The sequence below is a fragment of the Penaeus monodon genome, chromosome 39 (genome assembly GCF_015228065.2).
Source record: "Penaeus monodon isolate SGIC_2016 chromosome 39, NSTDA_Pmon_1, whole genome shotgun sequence".
Lineage (NCBI taxonomy): Eukaryota > Metazoa > Arthropoda > Malacostraca > Decapoda > Penaeidae > Penaeus > Penaeus monodon.
In genome coordinates this window covers 5032524-5042523 of record NC_051424.1, presented here as the reverse complement: position 1 = coordinate 5042523, position 10000 = coordinate 5032524, and the positions used below count along the sequence as shown (strand labels likewise).

Genomic DNA, 10000 nt, shown 5'->3' with positions numbered 1-10000 from the left:
ACCACGGGCAGGGACTCCCCGGTTGGTTTGCCTGTTAATTTTGCCCGAACGACGAGTATTAAGCGAGTGCTTGCTCGGGGCTTTACAGTTTCCTTGCCTAGTTATGATGCGATTCATAATACTTAAGGCAGTTACCTTTTGGAGTTAATGCTCTTTCCTGCCTTGTAGAAGCTTCGACACCATAACGTTGTTTAGAATCACTTTTCACGATTTAATAATGTCATCGTCTAAAGGCCTGTCCACACAAGCGGCCATGATCGGCGGACACATCGATAGGAAACTGTATAAGTGTCGGTCATATACGAGAAAACGAGTTCAACTTATTTACATAGTCGTATGCCCGCCCATGACGTTATATGTAAACAAGTAGTTTACTCTTTCTCGTATGTGACGCCACTTTCACAATTTCCCATCGATGTGACCGCCGGCCATGCCCGCTCGTGTCGACAAGCCCTAAGAGAGTATTCCTTGGCTCCTTAATTATTTAATGAAAAATTTCTGCCGCGTCAACGCCTAAAGTCATTAGCGGCGTATTCGAAATATAGATATAGGGTAAGGAAGTTTTTGGTCCACAAGAGGTTTATGGATTTCCAAAATGGTCACTGGTCAAAAAAAATTTGCCAGACCTCAAAAGTAACACAGCATAAGGACAAAGTTTTGTGGCGAAAAGGGTATAAATGACAACGATTAGGATAATTGGACAGAAATGGATGAAAAAGAAGGGAATGGGAAGAGGGAAAAAAGACCCGAGGAAAATTAGTGGAGGCGCGGGCTGAGGACCAAGGCAGCGCTGATCCCCTGCTTTGGGTTTCAGTCCCCGTCCCCTGATTTATTTATTGAAATTTTTCTGCCTCGTCACCATGTAAAGTCATCAGCGGCGTATTCAAAATATAGTGATAGCGTGAGGCTTGGAGGCAAAGTTCCCAGGTAAGTGATATAGGACATCAAAGGTCATATGGCGCTATGGTAAATTAGAGTAGAAAAGGGGTTAGGAATGAGTTAATGAGTAGGGTAAAGTTATAGGTTGAACAATACTAGAGGGTAGTATAGTAGAGAGGGGGCGCTGATGGGGTGCAGTATAAGGTAAAGGTTGTTAGAAGGGGAAGGAGTTATGGGAGTAGGGAGCAGTATGATAAAGTACGGTGGCGAAAATGGCAAAAATGAGACTAATGATTACTGATCCCCCACATTGGGTCCCATGCCGTCTCCCCTTAGCAACCCCCCCCCCTCCCCACGACAACGTGCAAGGGATGGGGGGGGGGGTTCTGTCGTAAATATTCCGTAACCTGATGTTTTTAACCTTTTATTCTTGCTGACGTTTCGTTTGCATTTTTTTTTTTTTTTTTTTTTGGGGGGGGGGGTAAAACTGCGTTTTTAATTTCATGTAGTATGCTCTGTTTCTATGTATTCATTAACTTACATTGGCTCCAACTATTCTTTTTTACTTGTCATTATCATTAACTCGACACGACACGACCACGACATCGATTACGTGCACTCAAGATTAGTTGGTTGCAAAACATTGACCAAGATGGACAAATCGCCTTCAAATAGATCTTGATTGTGAGGAAATTGCCGCATCTTTCATAGTAAGATGCCAATTCAATAATTCAGATTGAGTAAACAAACATGAACCTTAACTTGGAAAACTGCAGAGTGGAAATCAAGTAGTAACTAAACCTGATAGTTTATTGGTAAATCCATCAATACAGATTGTGAATATTGGGGAAGTTATGAAAAAAAAATAGTTTGCGTGGTAAACAGCCTTGGCCCGTGCCTACCGCTCGTTTCCCCTGCGCCTCCTAATTCGTCTTTTGCTCAGACGTAATCTTGGCATCCAGGTACGCGTGTATGAAGGGAAGGTACTCGTGCACGGGAGTGAACACGCCGATGTCCTTCCTCTGAGAACTATATCCTTTCCTGTAGTTCCCCTGGCCTTTGTCGGAACAAGGGGAGAGGCTGTGGGAGAGGCCCATGACGTACCACTTCTCACTGTCGAGCCGGTACTTGCCGTACGCGTTGACGATCCGCGCGTTCGTCCTCTTGTGGCCCCGGTGGGCGTGGTAGCGGTAGCCGCGGTTGCCGAAGCCGAAGAAGGTGTCAGCGTGGAGAGCGGCGTGGCGGCACACTAGCACGGCCGCGGGGTCGTCCTAAAGGGGGAAATACATAGCCGGGAGTACTTATGGCGACAAGCAAAATAATGGAATCCTTTTTCCTACTTATGGTATTACTGTCAAGAACTTTATATAAACTGATCGCAACCGATATTCCAAAAAATCTTCCAAAATCAGTAAAGCCCTTTTCTATAGTCATAGGACATCCTCCATGGGAAACCACAAGAATTCCAACCTTATTACCTTACTGAAAGGATTTGAAAGGTTTATTTACACCCCTGTGCGGTTTTCACTTCAAAATTAGAGAAAGCAAGGTACTGTATAAATATACCAAAATGTATACAAAAATTCGAAGGTCGATATATTCAAGTGTCCTTACATATTCAAGCTTTCTTTGAACTATATAAAACTTACAACACAAGCCTTGGATTCAAACGACTCGGTGCAAAGGAGATCAGGAGTGCTTCCACTGGAAAAGAAAGTGGAAAAAGGTCTTGAAATACAGTTTAATTATCTTACACTCAACCAGAATCGCCATTTTTTTAAATCTTGCCTTCATCCCCTCCCCACCCCACCCCCTTTTATGATTCTCATAATCAACAAGAACTGGATTAACTATAAAATGGTCCCGCAAGAATCGATGCCATTACCCAAACAACCAACAAGCCACGGATTCCCTTGCCAATCCATCCGTCTTTCAGAACCTTACCTGAAGTAGTGGTGTTTCTGATACGTCGCATAGTGGTAGCCGTGCACCTTGTCGTAGCCTGAAGTGCCGTAGCCGTAGGGAGTCTTCCGTATGTACTCGTGGTACTCGTGGTATGCGCGAGTGTGGATACGACAGTCGCGCTTCGACAAAAGACTCGATTCTACGCGCTGGAGGGCCTGGAAGCGTACCATTGGATTAGCATATGCGCCGTGGTAATATCCATATGTGATTCGGCCTTGATATGCGATTTTATATATATTCATGCAATTTAAATGGTGATGTTCATTTAATCTATCAATATATCTAATCTAACAAGGTACCGTTTTACGATCTGCTATAAATAAGGATTGCATGGCGTGTGCGGTCCTTGGTACCTTTTCAAGTTTTCTAGCTTTATACACAGTACATGGGGCTGCCATGCTCGTCTATCATTTTAGATTTCCATAGGTGGTGGAACCCATGTCTAAGAATCCCCTCCCCCCACAATCTATTTATTCCTTAGGTGTTCTGAGGCCAACTGGATGTTTTAGTCTTTTGGTACAGTTAGGGAATTATATCAAGCGTTTTATATCACTTAATAGCCTGATTATTAATTATAAGCACGATTGGTCCCCCTCAATCCCATCTGTAGTAGCACCTTTGAACAGTTTATATTCCATTTCCCTCAACTATGACAAGTTCCAAAGAAATTGTCAAGTATTAGCAGTTAATGGTAAAATACCGTCATTTTGCTACATAGACCCATAGTCCAACTTCCTAATACGTTTCAATGTAGAACAAATTCCAACTTTTTAAAATGTAGCAGAAACCCAAAACTCACCCCGGCTTTGCCTTTCCAGCCAACGGTGAAGCAGTCCCAAGCTCCCGTATTCCGGTACAGGATGTCCGGATGAGGCAGGCAAGCCAAGCCGATCTGAGGGTAGTTGTCGAGGGCGATGGCTCGGTCCAGCTGTACCAGAGCGATGTCATGGACCAGCGGGTTTGTCGACTCGTAGCCTTTAGAAAAAGTGAAGGTAAAAATTATAGGAAAAAATACAAGTAGATGTTTGAAAATTAACTTACGCGGTTTACTTATAAGAATTTGGATTTTTTGAAGTTGACACTGAAATGTACTTGAAACCAAGTACAAAGTACGAAGAACGGAAAGTGTGTGTGTGTGGGGAGGGGGGGGGGGAGTGAAAATGAATTTAGGACGAATCTTTTACCTGGATAGACGAGGATGTCACTCACGCCCGCCACCTGTCTCTCCAAAATGCTGTCTCCGCCCCCGACTGTGTACTCCCCAAGCACCACCTGAGGAAGTGGAAGAGTGTTCGTAAAGTAAAAAGAAAAGTTTGCTTTCCTCAAATGTCAAGATAAGGAGCTACTGAGAGAACCTAAAAAGAAAAATAGTGGCTAAGCAATAAACATTTATCGAATGTTTGAACCACTGATCCATTTAACTTCCTAAAAAATCCTTGACCCACGACCTGAACTCACCGTGAAGTCCTTGGAAGGACCCACGACGCAGTGCGCGGGGGTTATGACGAAGCTCTTGTCGATGAGGACGCCAGAGCACACGAAGGTACTTTGCAAACCACCGAGATTTCGAACCTTATAGATGGCCGCCTGGAAACAACAAAAACTATTAGGTTCTTATTAGGTTCATGTAGGGCTTTATAAAAATGCCTGGATTATTTGCACTGTGAAGAGTTTTACTCGCCAGGTACGAGGGGCTGGGAAAAAGACGCTTCTGAGAGGGAAAAAAATTCTAGCAGACCTCGCGATCGAAGATGGAGAGGCCTTAGAAGAATGAACTTCAATAATGCCGACTAACAATCCTGATAACTGAAAATTCTAAACGGTCTAACACAAGTCAGAAGAAAAAGAAGGTGGTCCTTTCCATAACCAAGACGAGTAGCAAAGAAATGCATAAACGAAATTCCAAAAAATTAAAAAGCAATAAGGAAAATACCAAGAGAGAATTACGAATATACATAAATGAAATAAACCTTGCCCCACCTGCCAAGGGAATTCCCCATAGAGCGCCTGCAGTTCGTGTCCCGAGGCGTAGGCGGAGCGAGCCAGGACGCCCCGCCGGTGACGCATCCCGCACTCCACTTTCTTCGTCGTCGGCATCAGGTCGGTGAAACGGCTGGAAGGAGAGACTTGGGTGGAAGGTCGAACGAAGGAATGGTCGAAGGGAAAGAGGTAAAAAGGGGGGTGATAAATGACGGAAAGAAGGAATGAAAAACTTATGGAAAAAGTGTGGAGAAACACGTTAAAAAAAAAGAGTCAGGGATGAAAGTCCGTAAAAAAAAAAAAAAAAAAATTGTAGGAGAATAAAAACAAACAAGAATGAATAAAGGAAAAAAAGGGGGTGGGGAAAGCTAAGCACAGATGGAAAACAAACAAATCCCTACTCACATGGGCAGCTCACAGACCGCGGGCTCCTTCGCCGACGGTGCGCAGACGTCCGTCAGCTCCCACTTGTACTCATACTCGATGGGCGAGACGACATAGTGGCCGCACACTGGCTTGTCGCTGTCGCCGAACTTGTCAAAGTTGGGTTCGTAGCCGTTCCAGAAGGTCTCGTTGTAGTAGTCGTAGGGCCGACCTGTGGTTTTTTTTAGGGGGGAATAATCGATAAAAAGAGAAAAAAAAAAAAAAAAAGTCGCAGGCTTGCTTATCAAATGTTAATTGCAGTAAATGGATAGAGATCAGAATTAACGTCAACAATCCCGGGAGCGATTTTCATAGAGATTTTTTTTTTCTTAGTAGTCTGTATAAGAAACCTATATTATGAAGGCATTCGCGCCCAAAAGGTGTTTAAGACCAATTATGGGGATTATCTTTTTTAAACACGCGCACTACATTCATGAGAAAATAGTGCATTAACGCCAACATATCGATGCTTAGTTTGTAGATGAAAATTTAGATTAACAAATTTAATAAATGTTATTTCGGGGATTCAAGTACACTTTTCATTTACCTATATCGCAATTTCGATAAATCGAGTGTAACGAGGTTTATTAAAAGTATTAACAACACAACGAAATGTTTGCCAGTGCTGCTTTTGATATCGACATCCTTGCAATCAAGTAGTTAAGTAAATCTACAAGCTTCCGAAAGATATTTCAGAACATCTTTACTCCCCAAATCCCTTTCCTTTCCACAAAATAAGAGAAAAAAAAATATCCCGTTTTCGTCCACAACGTCTTCAATCATTCCCCACCGTTCTGCCAGATGAGCTTGTGGATGTGGCCCTTGTACTGGAGGCCGACGAGGAACGAGTCGTAGGTCCCGGCCTTCATGAGGTTGGCCATGACCAGGTAGCGAGAGATGAAGTTGTGGACCTTCCTGTCGGAGATGACGGCCTTGCGTTCGGCTTTCCCGAGGCACGTCTTGTCGTCCAGATAGAAGAAGGACGACCCGACGCGGAAGGGGATCTTCAGCTTCGTGTTGGCGTCGGCCGTTGGCTCCAGCGTGGCTAGCACTGAAGGAAATTGGCGAAATCAAGAGGGCTACGTACTTAAATGCGAAAATAAATCAGGAGGGCTACGTACTTAAATGCGAAAATAAATCAGGAGGGCTACGTACTTAAATGCGAAAATAAATCAGGAGGGCTACGTACTTAAATGCGAAAATAAATCAATCAGGAGGGGTAAGTAATTCAAAGCAAAATTTAATCTGGAGGACTGCGTGATTCAGAATAAAAACGAGGGGTGTATAATGCAAAATAAAAATGTCAAAATACAAGGGATGTGTAATAAATAAAAAAAAATAAAAAAAACATTTCTTACGTGCCACCAACCAAGGATAGAAGAATTGACTTGAATATTTAAAATCTGCCGCGTCAACAGCGAAGGTCATTAGCGACGAAATGTTTAAATGGCCAAGAATGGCAGCAAGAATAAAATCAAACCAAGATCTATAAACTGGACTAAATAGAAAACAAAACAAAAAATCAGACCTTTATCACACGGCTCAATGACCGTCGTCGCTCCTTTGATAATCTCCAGGAAACAATTTGCATCTGCCTCTCCAATGGTGCTGCCGGGACCTGCAAGTTGCATTTCAGAATGGAAAAATACATTTCATTCTAATTAATTCATGCACGACTTATTGCAATTTCCCTAATCCTTTGAAAAACAAGTTCTAATCGATACTTTTAATAAATGATTGAAACTTATCTCAGCTTCCAGTAGGCTATTAAAGGATGTTTAATCGTTCATTATAAATATTACGCGCGATCACCTCCGTAAGTGTTCTTCAGGTAGTAGTCAGAAGTGGGAGAAAAGCAGCACACATTCTTTTTGTTATCCCGGCATTTGTTTGTATAAAAACCTGGGGGAGTAAAAGGTACAAATGTATCCATTTTGTTGCAACTTAGGAGCGTACCTGAATAAAGTATTGATAAAAATGTACAGTATAATCATTCCTTGCATTGCCAGTTCAACACTCCGGAAAAGCATCCAGTTTTGCGACACTGGATTTTACCCTTCCACCCCGTACCTAGCTTGCATGCAATCAGCTTATCGTCGGAACACTTGGCCTTCGCAACCTCCAAGAGCTCTGGGTGTTTGTCGTTGAAAATGACCGTCAGACAGCGCTGCTTCGTGTCAATCTCCCGGACGACTTCGATGTTGGTCGTCATGCCCGGGATCGGATCAAGTTGCGAGAAATACCTACAGAAGAGGAAGGATTAACTTTCAGAAATATCGGACGCTTTAGAAACATGACGCAAGAAATGAGGGTGGGAATGAGCTAACTTTTCTGTCCTGACATTTTCATTCACTTGTTTATATCTAGATTTTTTCTTTGTTTCTTTCTATAACAGCTTGTACAAAGTGAAAACTACCCAAACAAAATGGCTTATCCATTCCATTAAATGCATTTATTCTCTGCAAAAAAAGGAGAAAAAACGGATGTAAATGAAGATAAGTCCTTTGAGGAATACCCCAATACACACAACACCCTCTTACACCCTTCCTCCCCCCCCCCCCACACACACACACGCACACACACACAACACCCTCTTACACCCACGCAAATACCCCCTGCACAAACTCCCTCGACTCACTGTTCCCAGATAATGGGTTCCCGGGTGGTCCTTCTGATCCAAGTCTCGCTCTTGTCGTCGTAGTAAGCGTCCAGCCAGTACTCTTTATCGCCGAAGAAAAAGGTCTCCTTGTCCTTCTTCATCTGGCCAATCTGCTTGAATTCCTGTTTTAATCGGGGGGGGGGGGGAGTTATTAAACCTTGTACACTTAGTGGGTGTTCCTTCCATTCCTATGTGGTCCACCTGATGATTTTCGTGAATGATTATTGAAAGCTTTTGGACATTCTTTAAAAGGGTGGAGAGAGCGAACTTCGAATACTGAATATTGTAAAGCATATACAAATGCTTGGTTTACTACTTAATACGCCCCCGTGTATTGTGGATACAAAAAATACTGATAGCAGAGAAAGCTATAGACAGTCCTCAGCTTTTAAATCTCATTTCTGCGTTCCTTACTCCAGCAGTTAATTTGATGCTATTCACATTTAGGAAAATACAAATTAGCGGCAGATAGCTAATCGCATCCTCACCGCAGAATTCTCGAAGAACAGGAGCCTGGAATCTTGGCTCTCGCACGCCTGTACTGCATCCAGGTTGTTCTTCGCTTCCAACTCGACGGTGGCGCAGTAGCCAAGCTTCGTTTCATACATGAAGAAAGGGGGGCAAAACTGACCATCGGTTTGCCCTAGAAAAAAATGGACATTTAAGAGGGTTTAGGATGGAAGGCGAGATAAATACAAGAACAAGACTTGAAATTCAAGTCATGCGATTTGATATTCATCCGAATGATATGCACTAAAAAATATATGAATCTTATCAAGCCAAGTCAGTAGATGAAGTCTCTTCTATTTAGCAGTAGGATAGGAAAGGAGGAAGACCCTGTAGGATAAGCTAGCTAATATGTGGCAAGAAAATGGTTAAAAATTAAACCTACGTTGAAAGTAAGGCAAACTTGCGACTTTTTAAAAAAAATACTATTTACGTTGATGCCTAGTCCTATTTCTACATAATTGATCCCACTCCGACCTAGGATCACCTAAAAGAGGCAAGTAACACTCTTCATCAATGCATGACGTTTTCATCATGTTTCACACATTCTTTACCTGCCGACGACTTCAGAGAAGTGGGCTGGAAATCTTCAGGGCCTCTTCTCTCTACAAGCTTCCGATGTTACCACAAACCAAATTTTCCTGAAGCTGTCAAGTCCCTCTCCAGCATTAATATTGTGTGAACATACACAAGATAAGAACTGCGTGCTTTCCAACAAAGAGCATATATTCACCACACCAGCTTCAGTTTATCGGAGGTCGCGGCATGCAGTTGGTCGAAAAAATTAAGACAAGCGATTCCTCAACCCTTTTCCGATAGGATTTCTAACAATAGACAGAATTCCACCGAATATGAACATTGGAACGTGCCTATTCCATCTGCTCAGAAGTTATTCATTCTCACTCATATCTGTATCACTGTCAACGAACTACTCAAGGCCCAAGAGGAATCATTTTCTCATCAACCTCACGACGGAACTACCAAGAAAAATTCCATTTTTCCCCTTTACCTCTCCCTCGCACTAGCTTCTATGCCCAATAACGTCCTCTGAACAGTTCTAAAAGCCTGCTTACCTTTCGCGTCCACCTTTTTGCTGCAGTCTTCCGTCTCCACGCATGTCAGCAGTTGGTTCCCGCAGTCGTTATTGTACTGCGCGCCGGGGAAAGGGTCCGTGTACACTGGTCTATATCCTGAATGAGGGCGTCGGAACCTGTTGCCCCCTGGAAAGCCGTTATACTGGCTGGACTGGTACCCTGGGGGTTTATAAATTGTTTAAGGTCACCCTATAAACAATCGATTTATTATTTGTTAAGTTTTAGTGTGATTGTAATGTGGTTCAAACTTTTCGAATATTGTTAAATTTTACCACTTTTAGCATGACAACGCACAGGCGTTCTGCACGCACTACAGATTTAAACTTACCAGCAGGTCGTTGGTATGGAATCTGAGCCCAGGCCTGAGGAGAGACGAAAAGAAACTTCGACCATGATTTTGACGACTAGAATTTTGTCATTATATGGTTACAACCCACCCCCCTCTCAAATATCTTTTCTTACCATCAGAGGAAATCAACTGGCCATATACAAC

General features: G+C 42.9%; 1 protein-coding gene across 1 annotated transcript in view; it reads right to left on the bottom strand.

Annotated features, from left to right (window-relative positions):
- Nucleotides 1–1671: 1671 nt before the first annotated feature.
- LOC119597201 overlaps nucleotides 1672–10000 on the bottom strand; it is an 8773-nt gene continuing 444 nt past the window's right edge. The window contains exons 2-17 of the mRNA XM_037946725.1: nucleotides 9836–9869; nucleotides 9487–9666; nucleotides 8395–8549; nucleotides 7886–8028; nucleotides 7318–7490; nucleotides 7060–7149; nucleotides 6776–6865; nucleotides 6038–6298; nucleotides 5230–5419; nucleotides 4825–4957; nucleotides 4303–4431; nucleotides 4029–4116; nucleotides 3644–3819; nucleotides 2824–2999; nucleotides 2529–2583; nucleotides 1672–2150 (exon numbers count right to left, since the gene is read on the bottom strand). Of these exons, the coding sequence (XP_037802653.1) occupies nucleotides 1803–2150; nucleotides 2529–2583; nucleotides 2824–2999; nucleotides 3644–3819; nucleotides 4029–4116; nucleotides 4303–4431; nucleotides 4825–4957; nucleotides 5230–5419; nucleotides 6038–6298; nucleotides 6776–6865; nucleotides 7060–7149; nucleotides 7318–7490; nucleotides 7886–8028; nucleotides 8395–8549; nucleotides 9487–9666; nucleotides 9836–9869 (2421 nt within the window). The 3' untranslated portion in view covers nucleotides 1672–1802. The remainder of the gene's footprint in view (nucleotides 2151–2528; nucleotides 2584–2823; nucleotides 3000–3643; nucleotides 3820–4028; nucleotides 4117–4302; nucleotides 4432–4824; nucleotides 4958–5229; nucleotides 5420–6037; nucleotides 6299–6775; nucleotides 6866–7059; nucleotides 7150–7317; nucleotides 7491–7885; nucleotides 8029–8394; nucleotides 8550–9486; nucleotides 9667–9835; nucleotides 9870–10000) is intronic.